This window comes from Tachyglossus aculeatus, chromosome 21, assembly GCF_015852505.1.
Source record: "Tachyglossus aculeatus isolate mTacAcu1 chromosome 21, mTacAcu1.pri, whole genome shotgun sequence".
Taxonomy (NCBI): Eukaryota; Metazoa; Chordata; class Mammalia; order Monotremata; family Tachyglossidae; genus Tachyglossus; species Tachyglossus aculeatus.
Genome location: NC_052086.1, coordinates 46,380,131 through 46,404,845, shown reverse-complemented (window position 1 = coordinate 46,404,845; position 24,715 = coordinate 46,380,131). Strand labels below are relative to the sequence as shown.

Below are 24,715 nucleotides of genomic sequence, written 5' to 3'. Positions count from 1 at the left end.
TTTCCTCCAGGACATCTCTACTTGGATGTCTCAGTGACACCTCAAAATTAACATGTCCAAAATAGAATTAACCTTCCCACTTAAACCTCTTGACCTTATCATCATCACTAACCTCCATCTCATAAGTCCAAAACCGTGGTATTATTCTCAGCTCATCTCTCATTCAACCCTCTCACCAGAGCCAGTTGGTTCTACCTTCACAACATTGCTAAAAATCTGCACTTTCCACTCCACCCAAACTGTTACTACATTGATCCAGGCTCCTATCCTATCCTGCCTTGAACTGCATCAGCCTCCTCGCTGACCTCCCTGTCTCCTGTCTCTCCACACTCCAGTCCACCCTTCACTTGGCTGCTGGCATCATTTTTCTAAAAAAAAAAAAGAAAAAATTAAATCCAGATTTCCTTCCCTCCACCTCTGCCTCAAATAGAAACTCCTTATCACCAACTTTAAGGCACTCAATCATCTCTCACCTTCCTACCTTATCACATTGATCTCCTACTACCTCCCAGTCCGCACACGCCATTACTCTAATACCAACCTACTCTCTGTATCGTGATCTCATCTATCTTGCCAATGAGCCCTGCCCAAGCCCTCCCTCCGGGCTGGAACTCCCCCTCCCCTCCTTAGATGACAGACCAGCACTCTCTCCACCTTCAAATCCTTTTTAAAGTCCCATCTCCTCCAAGAGGCTTTCTCCAACTAAGCCCTCATTTCTCCTACTTCCACTCCCTTCTGCATCACCCTAGCATTTGCATCCATTTAAGCATTTAAGTCCATTCTAGACTGTGAGCCCGCTGTTGGGTAGGGACCGTCTCTATATGTTGCCAGCTTGTATTTCCCAAGCGCTTAGTACAGTGCTCTGCACACAGTAAGCGCTCAATACGACTGAATTTAAGCCCTTGATATTCACTGCACCCCCCGCTCCCATCATCATCATCATCAATCGTCCCCCCAGCCCCGCAGCATTTATGTCCATATGAGTAATACATTTATTTGTACTAATGTCTGTCTCCCCCTCTAGACTATAATCTGTTGTGGGCAGGGAACGTGTCTTCCAACTCTGTTTTACTGTACTCTCCCAAGCACTCAGTACAGTACTTTGCACACAAATACCACTGACTGAGTCTCTCCCCACCTGTCCTGGGTTCTGCCCTCTCTGACCCTCAGGGCTGAGCCACCCCAAGAGAGGTGGAGTGGGGGCAGAAGGAGGGGGTGGGTAGGGGGTCTGTTCCCCTCCCAAGGGCCTCAGCCGAACCACCCCCATCTCGGCCCCTGCCCTGCCAGGCCGCGTGCAGCCCCCAAAGACCCTGACGGGACAGACTCCCACCAAGTCTCACAGTGGCTTTTACTGAGCAGCCCTCCCAGAGAGAGGCATGTACCACTGGGGAAACTGAGGCACAACAGGGCTATGCAGTGCCCAGGGAGGCAGCTGCAGGGGAATTCATGAGTCCAGCCCCCAGCCCCAGGCTGTGGGGTGGAGATCTTCCCTCGCGGGGCTCCAAGCTTGCGCTCAGTCCGACGGTCAGTGTGGCAGCTCCTTGTCCGACCATAGCTGAACAGGACCGGGCTCCGAACCTGATCCTCTCCGGCCCGGTGCTGAGCGGGCCGAGACCTCGGGTGGTCAGTCCACACCACCGACTAGAAGAAGTTGAAACAAAACTCAACCGGTGAGGTGGAGATTTCAATGGGGTGGCCGGGGCTGAGGCCCTGATGTGTCCGGACACTGGGCCCTCCTCGTCGCCGGCACACCTGGCAGCTTCTCCTTCGGGTGGCCGTGTCCACTGCCAGCACTCGGGCCGACTTGGTTGCTGAAGAGATGGAGGGGAGAGAAGGGGCAAAGGATACGGGGCAGAACCAAAGAAAGGGGGAAGGAGGCAGAGGGGAGAGACCAAGGAGAAACAGGAAGAGGGGAGTGGGGGACGAGGGAGAACAAAGGAAAGGTAGAGACAATGAGCTCTGGTGACAGAATCCCAAGAACAAGCCTGCACCATTCCCCTTCACCAGCCACGGTCCTGACGCTGGTTGGCCCCCAACCTCTGAGCGAGCGCTCCCCAGACTGCACCCTTTCCATATCCCCCCTCCCTCCTCCACCTCAAGCCCCCAATCTGAGTTGGAGACCAAGGAGCAGAGGGTAACCTCTGGCCCCAGACCCAGTGGGGTCCAGCAGCACATTGGGCCCGGGCTGAGGTCCACCCACCCCTCTCCTACCTTCTCTGCTGGGCCAATCCTGCAACTTTATCCACTTGTTGCTTCTGTGACTGCCAGGACTTCTCGTTCTCCCTCCACCTCCCCTAGCTGCCCACACCTGGGACTCTACTAACCCCATCCCCGCCCACCCTAAGGGCTCTGGGAGGCCCTGTCTCATTCATTCAATCAATCATATTTATTGAGCGCGTACTGTGTGCAAAGCACTGTAAGAAGCTCTTGGGAAATACAAATCGGCAACATATAGAGACGGTCCCTACCCAACAACAATCTAGAAAGGAGAGGCACACAATAAAACAAAACCCGTAGACAGGTGTCAATACCATCAGAATAAACAGAATTATAGTTATAAACACATCATTAATAAATTAAGTAATAATCATAATAATAATGGCATTTATTAAGCGCTTACTATATGCAAAGCACTGCTTTGAGCGCTGGGGAGGTTACAAGGTGATCAGGTTGTCCCAAGGGGGGCTCACAGTCTCCATCCCCATTTTACAGATGAGGTAACTGAGGCCCAGAGAAGGGAAGTAATTTGCCCGAAGTCACACAGCTGACAATTGGCAGAGCCAGGATTTGAACCCTTGACTTCTGATTCCAAAGCCCAGGCTCTTTCCACTGAGCCATGCTGCTTCTCTAAGTAGAGTAATAAATATGTACAAATACACACAAGTGCTGTGGGGAGGGGAAAGAGGTAGGGCAGAGGAAGGGAGGGGAGGAGGAGAGGAAAAGGGGGGCTCAGTGGTCTCCTCAACCACTGCTGTATACTGAGTGTCTGCTGGGGGCACAGCACCATACTAAACACTCTGGTGGGCAAGTGCCAAGCGGTAAGATAAGACACCCACTCGCACGCCCGTCTGCGTTGCCCTGATTCACTTCATTCATTCATTCAATCGTATTTATTGAGCGCTTACTGTGTGCACAGCACTGTACTAAGCACTTGGGAAGTACAAGTTGGCAACATATAGAGACAGTCCCCACCCACCCAACAGCGGGCTCACAGTCTAGAAGACTTCCTTTACTCACCACCCCCTCAGTCCACCAGCAATTATATCCATATCTGTAATTTATTTATTTATATTAATGTGTGTCTCCCCCTTTCATTCATTCAATCATATTTATTGAGCGCTTACTGTGTGCGGAGCACTGTACTAAGCGCTTCTAGACTGTAAGCATGGTGTGGGTAGGGATTGTCTCTCAATTGCTGAAATGGACTTTCCAAGTGCTTAGTACGGTACTCTGCACACAGTAAGCGCTCAATAAATACGACTGAATGAATGCACACAGCAAACACTCAATAAATATGACTGAATAAATGAATGAATGATTCTACCAACTCTATTATACTGTACTCTCCTAAGTGAACGGTACAGTGCTCTGCACCCAGTTAGCTCTCAATAAATGTGATTAATTTTCACTCAATAGCTGTTTTCAGGGAGTTTAGAATCCCCACTGTCACTTGCTCCTGCTCCCCTCCCCACTGCTACCATCCTCAATAACAGCAATAATAATAATGATGGTTTTCGTTAAGTGTTCAATAAGTGCCATGCAGTGTGCTAAGCACTGGGATGGATGCAAGCAAACTGAGTTGGACAAAGCCCCTGTCCCATGTGGGGCTCACAATCTTAATCCCCATTTTAATGATAATAATAATAATAAGAATAACAATGGCATTTGTTAAGCGCTATGTGCAAAGCACTGTTCTAGGCACTGAGCACTTAGAACACCCTCCCTCCCTCTGCTCTACCCCCATCCCCTCCCCACAGCATTTGTGCATATTTGCACATATTTATTACTCTATTTTATTAATGATGTGTATGTAGCTAGAATTCTATTCTGATGGTATTGACACCAGCTTGTTTTGTTTACAGATGAGGTAACTGAAGCACAGAGAAGTGAAGTGGCTTGCCCAAGGTCACACAGCAGACATATGGCAGAGCCACAATTAGAATCCATGACCTTCTGGCTCCTAGGTTGGTGCTCTATCCACTACACCGAGCCCCCTCCTTCCCCTCTCCATCCTTCCCGCCTTACCTCCTTCCCTTCCCCACAGCACCTGTATATATGTATATATGTTTGTAAGTATTTATTACTCTATTTATTTATTTATTTTACTTGTACATATCTATTCTATTTATTTTATTTTGTTAATATGTTTTGTTTTGTCCTCTGTCTACCCCTTCTAGACTGTGAGCCCACTGTTCGGTAGGGACTGTCTCCATATGTTGCCACCTTGTACTTCCCAAGCGCTTAGTACGGTGCTCTGCACACAGTAAGTGCTCAATAAATACGACTGATTGACTGATTTCACCCCCTGCTGGGTCCCTCCCCTGCTGCCTTTACACATGCTCGAGTATCTCACTTGTTCAGAAGTTCTACTGCCCCCCCTTCAGCGATCAATCAATCAATCTATCGTATTTGTTGAGCGCTTACTGTGTGCAGAGCACTGTACTAAGCGCTTGGGAAGCACAAGTTGGCAACATATAGAGACAGTCCCTACCCAACAGTGGGTTCACAGTCTAAAAGCGATGGCCCCATAGCCCTGCCCCGACTCCTACCACCCCACTGCCCCCCTCCAGCTACAGCCCCATCTTGACCCTGTTCTTGGTCCAACTCCTAGCCCTGACACTTACATCCTCTGCCCTCATTTCCTCTCCCCCTGCCCCACACCGAGGCTGCACTCTCCGAGGTCTCCAATGACCAAGGCTGATGGGTCCTACCCCTTCCTGCTCCCCCGGACATCTCAGCCATCCGACACTGTGGACCCATCCCCACCTCGGGAGACGTTACAGGCCCTCATGGTTCTAACCTGGTTCTCCTCCTTCCTCTCTGAGTGCTCCCTCTCAGCTTGGCTCCCCGGCTCCTCCCCCTCTCCCTGCAGCCCCTAAGTGCCTGCGGCCCACAGGGCTCCGTTCTGGATCCTCTGCTCTTGTCGCTCTACACTCCCTCCCACAGCTTCTGCGATCTCCTCTATAAGGACAACTTACACATCTACCCTGTTCAGTCCCCGATTCTCACTTAACCCGCCATCCTGCACCTCCTCTGTCCTCCAAGACCACTTTGCTCCAACTCGAAAGGTCTAAAACAGAACTACTCCCCTCTTCCCGCTAAATCCACTCCTCCCTGGACTTTCCCACATCAGTCAACGCCACCAATTTCCCTGCCCCAAAAGTCCACAACCTTGGTGTCACCAATTCCTCACTGTCCTTTGCTTCTAACAGTCAGTCCTCTACCAAATCCTGCTGGTTTTTCATTCATTCAATTGTATTTATTGAGTGCTTACTGTGTGCAGAGTACTGGACTAAGCGCTTGGAAAGTACAACCCAGCAACAGAGACAATCCCTACCCAACAATGGGCTCACAGCCTAGAAGGGGGAGACAGACGACAAAACAAAGCAAGTAGACAAGTGTCAATGCCATCAGAATATCCACCCCAGTGTTTAGAACAGTGCTTGGCACTGAGTAAGTGTTTAACAAATACCATCATTATTATTATTAGTAGTAGTAGTAGTAGTAAATTTCCTCAGAAAATCCAAAGGGGAGGGGGAGGAATGGTAATGGAACTGGCATCCCCCCTCAACTCCCACCCCTGCCCCCTTATTATTATTTAATAATAATAATGATGGCATTTGTTAAGCGCTTACTATGTGCAAAGCACTGTTCTAAGCGCTGGGGAGGATACAAGGTGATCAGGTTGTCCCACGTGGAGTTCACAGTCTTAATCCCCATTTTACAGATGAGGTAACTGAGGCCCAGAGAAGTTAAGTGACTTGCCCAAAGTCACACAGCTGACAAGTGGCAGAGCCGGGATAATAATAATAATAATAATAATAATAATGATAACATTTATTAAGCGCTTACTATGTGCAAAGCACTGTTCTAAGCGCTGGGGAGATTACAAGGTGATCAGGTTGTCCCACGTGGGGCTCACAGTTTTAATCCCCAGTTTTACAGATGAGGTAACTGAGGCCCAGAGAAGTTAAGTGACTTGCCCAAAGTCACACAGCTGACAGTTGGCAGAGCTGGGATTTGAACCCATGACCTCTGACTCCAAAGCCCAGGCTCTTTCCACTGAGCCACAGTTTCTCCATTTCCCCCCGTCTGCCCTTTCTCCAATCAGTCGTGTTTATTGAGCACTTACAATGTGCAGAGCACTGTACTATTCAACAGAGAGTACAATACAACAGAATTAGCGTGGCTGAGTGGAAAGAGCACGGGCTTCGGAGTCAGAGGTCATGGGTTCGAATCCCGGCTCCGCCACACGTCTGCTGTGTGACCTTGGGCAAGTCACTTAACTTCTCTGGGCCTCAGTTACCTCATCTGTAAAATGGGGATTAAGACTGTGAGCCCCACGTGGGACAACCTGATCACTTAGTATCCCCCCAAGCGCTTAGAAAAGTGCTTTGCACATAGTAAGCGCTTAACAAATGCCAACATTATTATTATTATTATTATTATTAGCAGGCATGTTTCCTGACCATAACGAGCTTACACCCAGATGCCTCGGGGTACCTTGGTCCCTGCTCATGTCACGTCCCAAGTGGGTTGTTCAATCAGCCTCCTTGGCCCTCCTCCCGCCCAGGCCCTGGCTCTGTCAAGTCCGTCTGACCCGAATGGTTTCCCGCCCCCCTACCCCCTGGCCCAGCCCAGCTCAGTTCCGTACCAGCCTGCATCAGCTGCAGCTGCCGCCTCCGCTCCGCCTCCATCTTAGCCCGGTAGTCGCCGAACAGCGAGCGCATCAGCTGCCGCTTCCGAGCCAGCACGGCCTTGTCACTGCGCAGGGTGCGCAGCGCGCGCCGGGCGTCCTCAGCTGCCAGGGGACGGCCAGGATGGGGCACGCCGGTCAGGCGCCGGGACCCCCCGGCCTCACCGACACCCCCAGGACTGAGGCCCCTCTCCTCGGCAGCCACTGCCACAACCCAAACCCCACCTTTGTCCCCCACATGCACACACACACGCACATGGGGTCACACTCACACAAACTCCGGGTGGTGCACATGCCCCTTCCCGCTCCTTACTTTGCTTTGGAGTCGATTTCTGGTTCTTCAATCCCAGTTCCAGCTGTTCCACACACCAGTCCACCTCCCTCTGCAGCTGCTCCTCCGGCTGAGAGGTCAGAGGGGAGAAGGGCACTGGGATTAGGGGGGTGGGGGAAGAAGGATGGTATGGAACCCCTGGGGCGGGGAAGGGGTAAAGAAAGGCAGGACAAGGATAGAAACAGCAATAACAATTACTGAGCACCGACTGGGTGCACAGCACTGTACTAAATGCTTGGGAGAGTATAAGACAAACAACGTATTCCTTGTTCACAAGGAGCTTCCACCCTAATGGGGGAGGACACATAAGGAGTAATTCAATTAAACAGTTGAGTAAGTGTAGATACATAAGCGCAGAGATGAGAATAAGTCCCTAAGGGTTAGGGAGCCAGAAAGGAAAAGTAGCAGGGCAGGAGAAGAGACCTTTTCTCCTGATGCAGCCTGGAGGTCAAGGTCAAAGAGGAGGTCAGGGCTAGGGTCAGGGATGGAGACAGGGCTCAGGGTTATAACAATGGCATTTATTAAGCACTTACTATGTGCAAAGCACTGTTCTAAGTGCTGGGGAGGTTACAAGGTGATCAGGTTGTCCCATGGGGGGCCCACAGTCCTAATTCCCATTTTACAGATGAGGTAACTGAGGCCCAGAGAAGTTAAGCGACTTGCCCAAAGTCACACAGCTGACAATTGGTGGAACCGGGATTAGACTGGAAGCTCCTTGTGGGCTGGGAACAGGTCTACCAACTCTTGTATTGTACTCTCCCCGGCGCTTAATTCAGTGCTCTGAACATGGTAAGCGCTCAGTAAATACCAATGCCATACCAGGGGGCGGAGCATCCCCAAGTCCTCTGCTTACCGGACTACCTGTACCTGAGGGTCTGGAGGCTGTGGAGGGGTTGCTGTCTCCAAGCTTGGCCCCCTGTGGCTGGGCTGCTTTGCTGGTCTCCCAGTATGACCCAGCTGCTGTGGCTGGGGCTGCTGGGGCTGCTGTGATGGCTGGGACTGGGGCTGCCGTTGCCCCACCTCCTCCTTCTTCTTTTTCTTCTTCTTCTTCTTCTGATTTGAGGCAGTCACCTCTTTGTGGCCGTCCCCTGCCCCGGGCAGGCCACTCACCCCAGGCTGCAAAGCCCCACACTCACCCGGACCGGGCCCGGCCCCCTCTGGGACAAGGACGCCGGTGACGGCCGGGGCCCGTGGTCTCACCGAGGGCCGAGCAGGGAGATCGTTTTGGGTGAGAAGATCCCCAGAGGCGGCATTGCTCTTCTCAGGTTCTTCTGGACAACCGAGCTGGGAGTCACCATTGGTTGAGGGGGGGCAACAGCCGGAGGTGAAGTCAAAAACTGGAGAGGGAGGTGTGGGTCAGGAGAGAGGACAGATGCAATCTACAGGTTAGACCACCCCCTTCTCCTGGAAGCACTCTCCAAACTTGGCTTCACTAACCACTGTCCTCTCCTGGTTCGCCTCCTATCTCTCTGGCTGCTCATTCTCAGGCTCTTTCACCAGCTCCTCCTCTGCCTCCCACCTCCTAGCTGTGGGGGGTTCCTCAAGGTTCAGTTTTAATCAATCAATCAATCAATCGTATTTATTGAGCGCTTACTGTGTGCACAGCACTGTACTAAGCGCTTGGGAAGTACAAGTTGGCAACATCTAGAGACGGTCCCTACCCAACAATGGGCTCACAGTCTAGAAGGGGGAGACAGAGAACAAAACCAAACATATTAACAGAATAAAATAGAATAGAATAGATATGTACTAGTAAAATGAATAAATAAATAGAGTAATAGATATGTACAATCAGACACATTCCCTAACCATAACGAGCTCAAAGTCTAGAGGGGGAGACAAACATTTAACCGTTTTTTTCTTTGGTCCGACGTGACAGAATCATCCCGCAGGGCGACCAGGGTCTGGATGTAACAGAATCAACCCCCCTGCCCTTCCATCTTGTGTTTCCTCAGCTCTGTAGTTTGTGTTTTCTCAGCTCCGCCCTCGCCTTCTCCTTCCTCTCCAAAATCTTTTAGGTATTAGGTACTGTTTAGGTTTAGGTACTGTTTTATGTTTCTGGTTTGATGGTATTTGTTAAGTGTCCTGTATATATGTATATATATCTGTACGTATTTATTACTCTATTTATTTATTTATTTTACTTGTACATATCTATTCTATTTATTTTATTCTGTTAGTATGTTTGGTTTTGTTCTCTGTCTCCCCCTTTTAGACTGTGAGCCCACTGTTGGGTAGGGACTGTCTCTATATGTTGCCATCTTGTACTTCCCAAGTGCTCTGCACACAGTAAGCGCTCAATAAATACGATTGATTGATTGATTGACTGATTAAGTGCTTACTATGTGCCAGGTACTGTACTAAGCACGGGGGTAGGTACAAACTAATCAGATTGAACAGAGTTTCTGTCCCCCTGTAGAGTGTAAGCTCACTGAAGGCAGGGGATGTGTCTGTTTATTGTTGTACTGTACTCTCCCAAGCGCTTAGTACAGTGCTCTGCACACAGTGAGCGCTCAATAAATACAATTGAGTGAATTAATGAATGAAATACAACTGAATGAATGTGGGGCTCACGGTCTAAGTCAGGGGCTGGGGGTAGGATTTAATTACCATTTTTTAGATGAGGTAACTGAAAGACAGAGAAGTTAAATGACTTGCTCAAGGTCACACAGCAGACAAGTGGTGGAATTGGGATTGGAACCCAGGCCTCTGCTTTTTCCATTAGGCCACAATGGGTCCCCTTCTAGTCTCCATCCACACCCACTCCACTGGAGAACTCATTCACTCCCACAGCAGCAACTCCCGTCTCTATGGCGACGATTCCCAAATCTACCTCTCCAGCCCCGATCTCTCTCCTTGTCTGAAGTCTCACAAATCCTCCTGCCTTCAGAACAGCCTGGCTTAGTGGAAAGTGCATGGGCTTGGGAGTCAAAGGACATGGGTTCTAATCCTGGCCCCACCACTTGTCTGCTGGGTGACCTTGGGCAAGCCACTTGACTTCTCTGTGTCTCAGCTGCCTCATCTGTAAAATGGGGATTAAGACTGTGAGCCCCATGTGGGATAACCTGATTATTTTGTACCTACTCCAGTGCCTAGAACGGTGTTTGGCACATAGTAAGCACTTAACAAATACCATAATAATAACAGTTATTATTATTATACCATAGTTATTATTATTATTATTATTATTATTAATTATTAGTTATTATTATTATTCGGATGTCCCACCAACATGAGAAGCAGCATGGCGTAGTGGATGCAGCAGGGCCTAGGAGTCAGAAGGACATGGGTTCTAATCCCAATTCACCACATGTCTGCTGAATGATCTTAGGCAAGTCACTTCTTTTCTCTATGCCTTATTTACCTCATCTGTAAAATGGGGATTGAGACTGTGAGCCCCTTGTGGGACAGGGGCTGTGTCCAACACAATTTGCACTTAGTACAGTGCCTGACACATACACAGTGTTTAACAAATACCATAATTATTATTATTATCTCAAACTTAACATATCCAAATTGGACGACTCATCTTCTCACCAAACCCTGAACTTTTTATGACTTTCCCTTCACTGTAACCACCATCACCATCCTCCCTGTTTCACAAGCCCATAACTTTGGTATTATGACCTACTCATCTCTCATACAACCTGTTATCAAATCCTGTCATTTCTACTTTCTACACCTCTAGAATCTGCCCCTTCTCCACCCAAACTGCTATAATGCTGATCCAGGCACTTATTAAATCCCACCTTGACTACTTTATCAATGAATCATATTTATTGGGCACTTACTGTACGTACAGCACTGTGCTCGTGCTTGAGAGAGTACAATATAATATACTGCATCAGCCTCCTGGCTAACCTTCCTGCCTCATATCCCTCTGCACTTCAGTACATACTTCATTCTGCTGCCCAGATCACTTTTCTAAAAATAATTCAACCCATGTCTCTCTACTCCTCAGGAACTTCGAGTGGTCTCCCCCTTCTAGACTGTGAGCCCGCTGCTGGGTAGGGACTGTCTCTATATGTTGCCAACTTGGACTTCCCAAGCGCTTAGTACAGTGCTCTGCACATAGTAAGCGCTCAATAAATACGATTGAATGAATGAATGAATGAAATCCAACTCCGCATCAGGGTATTCTCCCACCCGCTCAGCACAGTAGTCTGCACATATTAAGTGTTCGGTAAACTGCACTGATGATTGAACGATTGATTTTTTTTAAGCTATTAAGTGCTTACTACCTGCCAGGCACAGGTGCTTAGAACAGTGCTTTGCACATAGTAAGCGCTTAATAAAATACCATTATTACTATTATTCTAAGAGCTGGGGTAGAAACAAGATAGCAGAGAAGCAGCAAGGTGTAGTGGATAGAGTAAGGTCCTGGGAGTCACAAGGACAGGGGCTCTAATCCTGACTCCGCCACTTGCTCACTGTGTGACCTTGGGCAAGTCACTTCACTGGGCCTCAGTTCCCTCAACTGCAAAATGGGGATTGAGACTTAGTACAAGCGCTTAGTACAGTGCTCTGCACATAGTAAGCGCTCAATAAATACAATCGATTGATTGAGACTGTGAGTGCCACGTGGGACAGGGACTGTGTTCAACCTGATTTGTTTATAATAATAATAATGATGGCATTTATTAAGCGCTTACTATGTGCAAAGCACTGTTCTAAGCGCTGGGGAGGTTACAAGGTGATCAGGTTGTCCCACGGGGGGCTCACAGTCTTCACCCCCATTTTACAGACGAGGTAACTGAGGCACAGAGAAGTTAAATGACTTGCCCAAAGTCACACAGCTAACAAATATAGCCATCCCAGCGCTTAGTACAGTGGCTGGCACACAGTAAGCACTTAAAAACCACAATTATTATTATTAATAAGATAAACAGGTTGGACACAGTCCCTGTCCCACATAATAATAATAATGGTTTTTGTTAAGCACTTACTATATGTCAAGCACTGTTCTAAGCGCTGGGGTAGATACCAGGTAATGGGGTTGTTCCATATGGGGCTCAGTCTTCATCCCCATTTTACAAATGAGGTAACGGAAGCACAGAGAATAATAATGACGGTATTTATTAAGGGCTTACTATGTGCAAAGCACTGTTCTAAGCGCTGGGGAAGTTACAAGGTGATCAGGTTGTTCCATGGGGGGCTCACAGTCTTTATCCCCATTTTTCAGATGAGGTAACTGAGGCCCAGAGAAGTGAAGCGACTTGTCCAAAGTCACCCAGCTGACAATTGGCGGAGTCGGAATTTGAACCCATGATCTCGGACTCCAAAGCCCGTGCTCTTTCCATTGAGCTACGTAAGTGACCTGCCCAAAGTCACAGAGCTGACACGTGGCGGGGGTGGGATTTGAACCCACGACCTCCGACTCCTAGGCCCGGGCTCTTTCCACCAAGCCACACGGCTTCTCTAGGTCTTATTCCCCATTTCTAGGCTGTGAGCCCGCTGTTGGGTAGGGACCGTCTCTCTATGTTGCCAACTTGTACTTCCCAAGCGTAGGGAAGCAGCGAGGCTTAGTGGAAAGGGCACGGGCTTTGGAGTCAGAGGTCATGGGTTCGAATCCCGGTTCCACCACGTGTCTGCTGTGTGACCATGGGCAAGTCACTTAATTAGCTCAAACGGCGGAGCGCTCGCTTAGCATGTGAGAGGTAGCGGGATCGATGCCCGCATTCTCCAAATTTTGAGAGGCAGCGTGGCTCAGTGGAAAGAGCACGGGCTTTGGAGTCAGAGGTCATGGGTTCGAACCCCAGCTCCACCACGTGTCTGCTGTGTGACCTTGGGCAAGTCACTTAACTTCTTGGAGCCTCAGTTACCTCATCTGTAAAATGGGGATGAAGCCTGTGAGCCCCACGCGGGACAACCCGATCACCTTGTATCCCCCCCAGCGCTTAGAACAGTGCTTTGCAAATAGTAAGCGCTTAACAAATGCCATCATTATTATTATTATGTGGCTCAGTGGAAAAGAGCCCGGGCTTTGGAGTCAGAGGCCGTGGGTTCAAATCTTGGCTCCACCACTTGTCAGCTGTGTGACTTTGGGCAAGTCACTTAACTTCTCTGTGACTCATTCCCTCAACTGTAAAATGGGGATGAAGACTGTGAGCCCCACGTGGGACAACCTGATCACCTTGTATCCCTCCAGTGTTTAGAACAGTGTTTTGCACATAGTAAGCACTTAATAAATGCCATCATCATTATTATTATTATTATTCTAGGAGCCTCAGTTACCTCATCTATAGAATGGGGATGAAGACTGTGAGCCCCACGTGGGACAACCTGATCACCTTGTATCCCCCCCCAGCGCTTAGAACAGTGCTTTGCACATAGTAAGCGCTTAATAAAATGCCATTATTATTATTCTCAGAGCCTCAGTTACCTCATCTGTAAAATGGGGATGAAGACTGTGAGCCCCAAGTGGGACAACCTGATCACCTTGCATCCCCCCAGCGCTTAGAACAGTGTTTAGCACATAGTAAGCGCTTAATAAATGTCATTATTATTATCATTATTCTCAGAGCCTCAGTTACCTCATCTGTAAAATGGGGATAAAGACTGTGAGCCCCACATGGGACAACCTGATCACCATGTATATATGTTTGTACATATTTATTACTCTAGTTATTTATTTATTTATTTTACTTGTACATATCTATTCTATTTATTTTATTTTGTTAGTATGTTTGGTTTTGTTCTCTGTCTCCCCGTTTTAGACTGTGAGCCCACTGTTGGGAAGGGACTGTCTCTATATGTTGCCAGCTTGGACTTCCCAAGCGCTTAGTACAGTGCTCTGCACACAGTAAGCGCTCAAAAAATACGATTGATTGATTGATTGAATCCCCTCCAGCGCCTAGAACAGTGCCTTGCACATAGTGAGCGCTTAACAACTGCCATCATTTTTTTTTTTTTAGTCCACTGCTCTGCACACAGTAAGTGCTCAATAAATACGATTGATTGAATGAATGAATTTTACAGATGAGGGGACTGAGGGCCAGGGAAGGGAAGCGCCTGGGCCCGGGTGTGGCGGAGGGACTTGTACTTCCCAAGCGCTTAGTCCAGTGCTCTGCACACAGTAAGCGCTCAATAAATACGATTGATTGATTGATTGATTGTATCCCCTCCAGGGCCTAGAACAGTGCCTTGCACATAGTAAGCGCTTACCAACTGCCATCATTTTTTTTTTAGTCCAGTGCTCTGCACACAGTAAGCGCTCAATAAATACGATTGAATGAATGAATCAATCAATCAATCGTATTTATTGAGCGCTTACTGTGTGCAGAGCACTGGACTAAGCGCTTGGGAAGTCCAAGTCGGCAACACATAGAGACAGTCCCTACCCAACAGCGCGGCTCACAGTCTAGAAGAACGAATGTCTAGAGAAGCGGCATGGATAGAGAAGCAGCGTGGCTCAGTGGAAAAGAGCACAGGCTTTGGAGTCAGAGGTTACGGGTTCAAATCCTGGCTCTGCCAATTGTCAGCTGTGTGAATTTGGGCAAGTCACTTCACTTCTTTGGGCCTCAGTTACCTCATCTGTAAAATGGGGATTAAGACTGTGAGCCCCACGTGGGACAACCTTGTAACCCCCCCAGCGCTTAGAACAGTGCTTTGCACCTAGTAAGCGCTTAATAAATGCCATTATTATTATTGAATGGACTTTACAGATGAGGGGACTGAGGGCCAGGGAAGGGAAGCGATTGGGCCCGGCTGTGGCGGAGGGACTTGTACTTCCCAAGCGCTTAGTCCAGTGCTCCGCACACAGTAAGCGCTCAATAAATACGATTGATTGAATGAATGAATTTTACAGATGAGGGAACTGAGGGCCAGGGAAGGGAAGCGACTGGGCCCGGCTGTGGCGGAGGGACTTGTACTTCCCAAGCGCTTAGTCCAGTGCTCCGCACACAGTAAGCGCTCAATAAATACGATTGATTGATCGATTGATCATCATCATCATCAATCGTATTTATTGAGCGCTTACTATGTGCAGAACACTGGACTACGCGCTTGGGAAGTAGAAATTGGCAACATATAGAGACAGTCCCTACCCAACAGTGGGCTCACAGTCTAAAAGGGGGAGACAGAGAACAAAACCAAACATACTAACAAAATAAAATAAAAAGAATAGATATGTACAAGTAAAATAAATAAATAAATAAATAGAGTAGTAAATATGTACAAACATACATACATATATACAGGTGCTGTGGGGAAGGGAAGGAGGTAAGATGGGGGGATGGCGAGGGGGACGAGGGGGAGAGGAAGGAAGGAGCTCAGTGTGGGAAGGCCTCCTGGAGGAGGTGAGCTCTCAGTAGGGCCTTGAAGGGAGGAAGAGAGCTAGCTTGGCGGATGGGCAGAGGGATTGGGGGCATTCCAGGCCCGGGGAGGACGTAGGCCGGGGGTCGATGGCGGGACAGGCGAGAACGAGGTACGGTGAGGAGATTAGCAGCAGAGGAGCGGAGGGTGCGGGCTGGGCTGGAGAAGGAGAGAAGGGAGGGGAGGGAGGAGGGGGCGAGGGGATGGATGGACAGCCTGGAAGCCCAGGGTGAGGAGTTTCTGCCTGATGCGCAGATTGATTGGTAGCCACTGGAGATTTTTGAGGAGGGGAGTAATATGCCCAGAGCGTTTCTGGACAAAGATAATCCGGGCAGCAGCATGAAGTATGGATTGAAGTGGAGAGAGACACGAGGATCCCCCATCTTACCTCCTTCCCTTCCCCACAGCACCTGTATATATGTATATATGGTTGTACATATTTATTACTCTATTTATGTATTTATTTATTTATTTATTTTACTTGTACATTTCTATCCTATTTATTTTATTTTGTTGGTCTGTTTGGTTCTGTTCTCTGTCTCCCCCTTTTCGACTGTGAGCCCAGTGCTGGGTAGGGACCGTCTCTATGTGTTGCCAACTTGGACTTCCCAAGCGCTTAGTCCAGTGCTCTGCACATAGTAAGCGCTCAATAAATACGATTGATTGGTGATTGATCAGAGAGAAGATCAGGGATGATTGATTGGGGAGGGTCTCCGACCTTGGGCGGGGCCTAGCCCCCGCTCCCGCTCCAGGCGCGCGATGCATCGGTCCAGCTGGTCCCGGAAGGCGCCGTGGGGCCCCCCGCGGACCCCGGGGCCCGCCATCGGGGGTCGGGGGTCGCAACCGTCTCCCGGACAACGCCACGCGGTCCCCTCGGCGACTCCAGCCCGGTCCCGCCGTCAACTCCTTCCGCCGCCCCGGGAAACCGCCGCCCGCACCAACGGGCCGCCGGGCCCAGGCGGACAGACTGACAGCCAGTCAGTCCTACTCATTAATAATCATGATAATAATAATAATAATAATGATAACATTTATTAAGCGCTTACTATGCGCAAAGCACTGTTCTAAGCGCCGGGGAGGTTACAAGGTGATCTAGACTGTGAGCCCACTGTTGGGTAGGGACCGTCTCTATGTGTTGCCAACCTGTACTTCCCAAGCGCTTAGTAAAACGTATTAACAAAATTAAATAAATAGAATAAATATGTACAAATAAAACAAATACATAGAGTAATAAATACGTACAAACATATATACACCCTCCCCCTCTCCATCCCCCCGCCTGACCTCCTTCCCTGCCCCACAGCACCTGTATATATGTATATATGTTTGTACGTATTTATTACTCTATTTATTGATTTATTTTACTTGTGCATTTTTATTCTACTTATTTTATTTTGTTAATATGTTTGGTTTTGTTCTCTGTCTCCCCCTTCTAGACTGTGAGCCCACTGTTGGGTAGGGACCGTCTCTGTATGTTGCCAACCTGTACTTCCCAAGCGCTTAGTACAGTGCTCTGCACACAGTAAGTGCTCAATTAATACGATTGAATGAATCAGAGCCTTTGGCTCAGTGGAAAAGAGCCCGGGCTTTGTAGTCAGAGGTCGTGGGTTCAAGCCCCAGCTCCACCAATTGTCAGCTGTGTGACTTTGGGCAAGTCACTTAACTTCTCTGTGCCTCAGTTCCCTCATCTGTAAAATGGGGATTAAGATTGTGAGCCCCACGTGGGACACCTGATCACCCTGTAACGTCCCCAGCGTTTAGAACAGTGCTTTGCACGTAGTAAGCGCTTAATAAATGCCATCATTATTATTATTATTACTGAGAGCTCACCTCTTCCAGGAGGCCTTCCCAGACTGAGCCCCCTCCTCCCCCTCCCCACAGCACCTGTATATATTCATTCATTCATTCAATCGTATTTATTGAGCGCTTACTGTGTGCGGAGCACTGTACTAAGCGCTTGGGAAATCCAAGTTGGCAACATATAGAGACGGTCCCTTCCCAACAGTGGGCTCACAGTCTAGAAGGGGGAGACAGAGAACAAAACAAAACATATTAACAAAATAAAATCAGTAGAATAAAAATGTACAAGTAAAATAAATCAATAAATAGAGTAATAAATCCGTACAAACATATATACATATATACAAGTGCTGTGGGGAAGGGAAGGAGGTAAGGCAGGGGAGAAGGAGAGGGGGAGTAGAGGGGGGGGGAGGAGGGGGAGTGGACGTATATACGTTTGTACGTATTTATTACTTTATTTATGTATTTATTTTATTTGTACTTATTTATTCTGTTTCATTTTGTTAATATGTTTGGTTTTGTTCTCTGTCTCCCCCTTCTAGACTGTGAGCCCGCTGTTGGGTGGGGACCGTCTCTATATGTTGCCAACTTGGACTTCCCAAGCGCTTAGTACAGTGCTCTGCACACAGTAAGCGCTCAATAAATACGATTGAATCAGAGAATCAGCATGGCTCAGTGGAAAGAGCCCGGGCTTTGGAGTCAGAGGTCAGGGGTTCAACTCCCGGCTCCGCCAATTGTCAGCTGTGTGGCTTTGGGCAAGTCACTTCACTTCTCTGGGCCTCAGTTACCTCATCTGTAAAATGGGGATGAAGACTGTGAGCCCCACGTGGGACAACCTGATCAACCTCTGTCCTCCCCAGCGCTTAGAACAGTGCTTTGCACATAGTAAGCGCTTAACAAATACCATCACCTCGTATCCCCCAGCGCTTAGAACAGTACTTTGCACATAGTAAGCGCTTAACAAATACCATCACCTTGTGTCCCCCAGCGCTTAGAACAGTGCTTTGCACATAGTAAGCTCTTAACAAATACCATCATTATTATTATTATCAGGTTGTCCCACGGGGGACTCACAGTCTTAATTCCCATTTTACAGATGAGGTAACTAAGGTCCCAGAGAAGTTAAGTGACTTGCCCAAAGTCACACAGCTGACAATTGGCGGAGGTGGGACTTGAACTCATGTCCTCTGTCTCCAAAGCCCGGGCTCTTTCCACTGAGCCACGCCGCTTCTCTTTATTGAGCGTTTACGGTGGGCAGAGCACTGCACTAAGCGCTTGGAAAGTACAAATCTGCAATAAAGAGAGGCAATGGGAGCCGGTTGTTGGGTAGGGACCGTTCTCTGTTGCCGATTGTACTTCCCAAGCGCTTAGTCCAGTGCTCTGCACACAGTTAGTGGTCAATAAATACGATTGAATGGATGAATAAAGAGAGGCAATCCCTGCCCACACCGGCCTTACAGTTTAGAAGGAGGGAGACACACATCAAGTACAGAGCTCTGCACATAGTAAGCGCTCAATAAATGCGATTGATGATGACATCGAAACAAGTAAAAACAAGTAAAATGACATCAATATAAGTAGAATTATAGTTATAGACAGCAAAACAAGTAGTCATCAATATAAACAAAAAAAGAATTATAGATAGGTACACACACACACACATATATATATATAATGATGGCATTTATTAAGCACTTACTATGTGCAAAGCACTGTTCTAAGCGCTGGGGAGGTTACAAGGTGATCAGGTTGTCCCATGGGGGGCTCCCAGTCTTAATCCCCATTTTACAGATAAGGTAACTGAGGCACAGAGAAGTGAAGTGACTTGCCCAAAGTCACACAGTTGACAATTGGCAGAGCCGGGATTTGAACCCATGACCTCTGACTCCAAAGCCTGTGCTCTTCCCACTGAGCGCTGCGGGGAGGGGAGACAGGTAGAGCAAAGGGAGCGAGTCGGGCTGACACGGAGCGGAGGGGGAGCTGAGGAAAAGGGCGGGCTCAGTCTGGGAAGGCCTCTTGGAGGAGGTGGGTTCTCAGTAGGGCTTTGAAGGGGGGAAGAGGGCTAGTTTGGCGGATGTGAGAAGAGAAGCAACGTGGCTCAGTGGAAAGAGCCCGGGCTTTGGAGTCAGAGGTCATGGGTTCTAATCCCGGCTCTGCCAACTGTCCGCTGTGTGACTTTGGGCTAGTCACTTCACTTCTCTGGGCCTCAGTCACCTCATCTGTAAAATGGGGATGAAGACTGTGAGCCCCACGTGGGACAACCTGATCACCTTGTAACCTCCCCAGCGCTTAGAACAGTGCTTTGCACATAGTAAGTGCTTAACAAATACCGTTATTATTATGTGAGGAGGGTCTGCTCACAGTAAAGTGCCCAATAAATACGATTGAATGAAGTGAGGGCATTCCAGTCCAGAGGTAGGACGTGGGCCAGGGGCCGGCGGCGGGACAGTCTATATGTTGCCGATTTGTATTTCCCACGCGCTTAGTACGGTACTCTGCACACAGTAAGTGCTCAATAAATACGATTGAATGAATGAATGAATGAATGACGAGAAAGAAGCGCAGTGAGTAGGCGGGGCCTGGGGCGTGCTCTGAGGGCCGGGGGCAGGGAATGGGGCCGGGCTTAAAGCCTGTCAGTTCAACGTTCACAGCATTCATTCATTCATTCAATCGTATTTATTGAGCGCTTACTGTGTGCATAGCACTGCACTAAGCGCTTGGGAAGTACAAGTTGGCAACATATAGAGACAGTCCCTACCTAATAACGGGCTCACAATCTAGATGATGATGATGATCCTCTCCCCCTCATCCCCCTCTCCATCCCATCTTACCTCCTTCCCTTCCCCACAGCACCTGTATATATGTATATATGTTTGTACATATTTGTTACTCTATTTATTTATTTTACTTGTACATATCTATTCTATTTATTTTATTTTGTTAGTATGTTTGGATTTGTTCTCTGTCTCCCCCCTTTTAGACTGTGAGCCCACTGTTGGGTAGGGACTGTCTCTATATGTTGCCAACTTGTACTTCCCAAGCGCTTAGTACAGTGCTCTGCACACAGTAAGTGCTCAATAAATACGATTGATGATGATGATGATTGATGATGAACTTTGAGTACAACACTCTCCAAGTGTTTTAGTACAATGCTGCTCTGCACACCAGAAGTGCTCAATAAGCACCACTGATTGACTCCTCTGCAACTTGTCCTACCCCTGGGCCGCAACCACAACTGGCCCTCACCAAAATGGGCTTTCAGAAATGTTTTCTCCCTTTCCTTCTCCCCGCCAGCTCACAATTGAAAGCCCCTTCCTCCACCCTAAGCCTTCTTTAGGCTTCCGTCCAGTGTACCACCTTCAATAACCGGGGGGCCAATCTCGCACTCGATGGTATTTGTTAAGCGCTTACTATGTGCAAAGCATTGTTCTAAGCGCTGGGGAGGTTACAAGGTGATCAGGTTGTCCCATGAGGGCCTCACAGTTTTAATCCCCATTTTACAGATGATATAACTGAGGCACGGAGAAGGTAAGTGACTTGCCCAAAGTCACACAGCTGACAGTTGACGGAGCTAGGATTTGAACCCATGATCTCTGACTCCAAAGCCTGTGCTCTTTCCACTGAGCCACACTGCTTCTCCTATCACCATCATCAATGACCTTCTTTGCCAAATCCAATGGCTCCTACCCTACCCTAATCCTCCTCGACCACTCAGCTACCTTCGACTGTGGACCACCCCTTTCTCCTCAACACTATCCAACCTTGGCTTCACAGACTCCTTCCTTTCCTGGTTCTCCTCTTATCTCTCCCGGTGTTCACTCTCAGTCTCCTTCGCAGGCTCCTCCTCCCCCTCCCATCCCCTTACTGTAGGGGTTCCTCAAGGGTCAGTTCTTGGTCCCCTTCTGTTCTCCATCTATACTCACTCCCTTGGTGCACTCATTTGCTCCCACGGCTTCAACTATCATCTCTACACTGATGACACCCAAATCTACATCTCCACCCCTGCACTCTCTCCCTCCCTCCAGACTCGTATCTCCTCCTGCCTTCAGGACATCTCCATCTGGATGTCTGCCCGTCATCTAAAACTCAATATGTCCAAGACTGAGCTCCTTATCTTCCCTCCAAAACCCTGTCCTTTCCCTGACTTTCCCCTCACTGTAGACGGCACTACCATCCTTCCTGTCTCACAGGCCCCTTGCAACCTTGGTGTCATCCTTGACTCCACTCTCTCATTCACCCCACACATCCAATCCGTCACCAAAACCCGCCGGTCTCACCACTGCAACATCACCAAGATCCACCCTTTCCTCTTCATCCAAACCTCTACCTTGCTGGTTCAATCTCTCATCCTATCCCGACTGGATTACTGCATCAGCCTCCTTTCTGATCACCCATCCTCCTGTCTCTCCATGCTTTAGTCTATACTTCACTCAGCTGCCCGGATTATCTTTGTGCAGAAACGCTCTGGGCATGTCACTCCCCTCCTTAAAAATCTCCGGTGGTTGCCTATCAACCTTCAAATGAAGCAAAAACTCCTCACTCTCGGCTTCAAAGCTCTCCATCACCTCGTCCCTTCCTACCTCACCTCCCTTCTCTCCTTCTCCAGCCTAGCCTGCACACTCCACTCCTCTGCCACTAACCTCATTCATTCATTCAATCGTATTTATTGAGCGTTTACTGTGTGCAGAGCACTGAACTAAGCTCCTAGGAAGTACAAATCGACAACATATAGAGACGGTCCCTACCCAACAACGGACTCATAGTCTAGAAGGGGGAGACAGACAACAAAACAAGTAGACAGATGTCAAAACGATCAGAGTAATTAGAATTATAGGTATATACACATCATTAATAAAATAAATATAGTAAATATGTACAAATAAAATAGAGTAATAGATCTGTACAAATATATACAAGTGCTGTGGGGAGGGGATGGGGGCAGGGCATAGGGAGGGAGTGGAGGCGATGGGGTGGGGAGGAGAAGGAGGAGAGGAAAAAGGGGGGCTCAGTCTGGGAAGGCCTCCTGGAGGAGATGAGCTCTCAGGGCTTTGAAATGGGGAAGGGTGCTAGTTTGGCAGATGTGTGGAGAGAGGGCATTCCATAACCTCCTCACTGTGCCTCGTTCTTGCCTGTCCGGCCGTCGACCCCTGGCCCACATCCTACCCCTGGCCTGGAATGCCCTCCCTCCTCACACCCGCCAAAACTAGCTCTCTTCCTCCCTTCAAAGCCCTACTGAGAGCTCACCTCCTCCGGGAGACCTTCCCAGACTGAGCCCCCCTTTTCGTCTCCTCCCCTCCCCATCGCCCACCCTGCCCCTACCCCCTTCCCCTCCCCACAGTACTTGTGTATATTTGTACATATTTATTTCTCTATTTTATTAATGATGTGTATCTAGCTATAATTCTATTTATTTTGATGGTATTGACACCTGTCAAGTTGTACTGGTTTGCTGTCTGTCTCCCCTTTCTAGACTGTGAGCCCTTTGTTGGGTAGGGACTATCTCTATATGTTGCCTATTTGTACTTCCCAAGCGCTTAGGACAGTGCTCCGTACACCATAGGTGCTTAATAAATACGATTGAATGAATGAATGAATGTATCTTCCCACCCAAACCCTGTCCTTTTCTTTACTTTCCCATCACTGTAGATGGCACCACCATCTTTCCTGCCTCACAAACCCGCACCCTTGGTGTCATCCTTGACTCCTCTCTCTCATTCAACCCATATTCACTCCATCAGTAAATCCTGTCTGTCCCACCTTCACAACATCACCAAGATCCGCCACTTCCTTTCCATCCAAACCGCTACCTTGCTGCTTCAATCTCTCATCCTATCCCGACTGGATTACTGCATCAGCCTCCTTTCTGACCTCCCAACCTCCCATCTCTCCCCACTTCAGTCCAAACTTCGCTCTGCTACCCCGATTATCTTTCTATAGAAACGTTCTGTGCATGTCACCCCCCTCCTCAAAAATCTCCAGTGGTTGCCTATCAGCCTGCATATCAAGCAAAAATTCACTATTGGCTTCAAAGCTCCCCATCACTTTGACCCCTCTTATCTCACTTCCCTTCTCTCCTTCTACAGCCCAGCCCACACACCCCGCTCCTCTGCCGCTAACCTCCCCACTGTACCTCGTTCTCGCCTGTCCCTCCATCGATCCCTGGCCCAAGTCCTACCTCTGGCCTGGAATATCCTCCCTCCTCACATCCACCAAACAACCACACTCGTCCCTTCAAAACCCTACTGAAGGCTCACCTTGTCCCAGACCAAGCCTCGCCTTTTTCCAGCTCCCATCACCCCGACTCACTCCCTTTTTTCTACCCCCTCCCCTCCCCACACTTGTGTATATATGTACCTATCTATAATCTATTTATACTATTGCTTGTTTACTCGTTTTGATGTGTACATATCTATAATTCTATTTATATTGAGGCCTGTTTATTTATTTTGATGTCTAAACTGTAAGCCTGGTGTGGGTAGGGATTGTCTTTATTGCTGAATTGTACTTTCCAATCGCTTCATATGATTGAATGAATGAATGAATGATTTATATTAAGGTCTGCCTCCCCCTCTAGTCTCTAAGCTGATCGTGAGCAGGGAATGTGTCTGTTACATTGTTAATAATAAATAATACTTTCAGTACTTGTTAAGCACTTAAGTGCACAGTTTTAAGACTGTTCTCTAGACAGTGAGCTGGTTATGGGCAGGGATTGTGTCTGCTTGTTGTTGTACTGTACCTCCTAAGCACTTAGTACAGTACTTTGTACACAGTAAGCACTCAAATAAAATTGATTGATTGATTTTGAACACTGAGGTAGATACAAACTAATCAGGTTGGACATGGTCCCTGTCCCACATGGGGCTTAATCCCATACTCATGGGATTAACCCCATGACAAGCAGCGTGGCTCAGTTGAAAAAGCACGGGCTTTGGAGTCAGAGGTCATGGGTTCAAATCCCAACTCTGCCAATTGTCAGCTGTGTGACTTTGGGCAAGTCACAACTTCTCTGGGCCTCAGTTACCTCATCTGTAAAATGGGGATTAAGACAGTGAGCCCCCTGTGGGACAACCTGATCACCTTGTACCCTCCCCAGTGCTTAGAACAGTGCTTTGCACATAGCGCTTAATAAATGTCATCATCATTATTATTATTATACTCTTAATCCCCATTTTACAGATGAGGGAAATGAGGCACAGAGGCGTTAAGTGACTTGCTCAGGGTCACACAGCAGACAAGTGGCAGTCAGAATTAGAACCCAGGTCCTTCTGACTTCCAGGCTTGTGCTCTATCTACCTAACCATATTGCTTCTACTCTACCAAGTGCTTAGAATGGTGTTCTGTACACAGTAAGCACT

At 48.3% G+C, this 24,715-nt stretch overlaps 1 protein-coding gene across 1 annotated transcript; it reads right to left on the bottom strand.

Moving 5' to 3' along the window:
• Positions 1–1,334: 1,334 nt before the first annotated feature.
• On the bottom strand, positions 1,335–16,384 carry C21H8orf33 (chromosome 21 C8orf33 homolog). Its single transcript, XM_038762263.1, has 5 exons — positions 16,279–16,384; positions 8,115–8,584; positions 7,230–7,317; positions 6,875–7,021; positions 1,335–1,811 (listed from the first exon to the last, which is right to left on the bottom strand). The coding sequence occupies exons 1-5, from the start codon at positions 16,382–16,384 to the stop codon at positions 1,642–1,644; spliced, it is 981 nt and encodes a 326-aa protein (XP_038618191.1). The 3' UTR covers positions 1,335–1,641.
• Between the last annotated feature and the right edge of the window lie 8,331 nt (positions 16,385–24,715).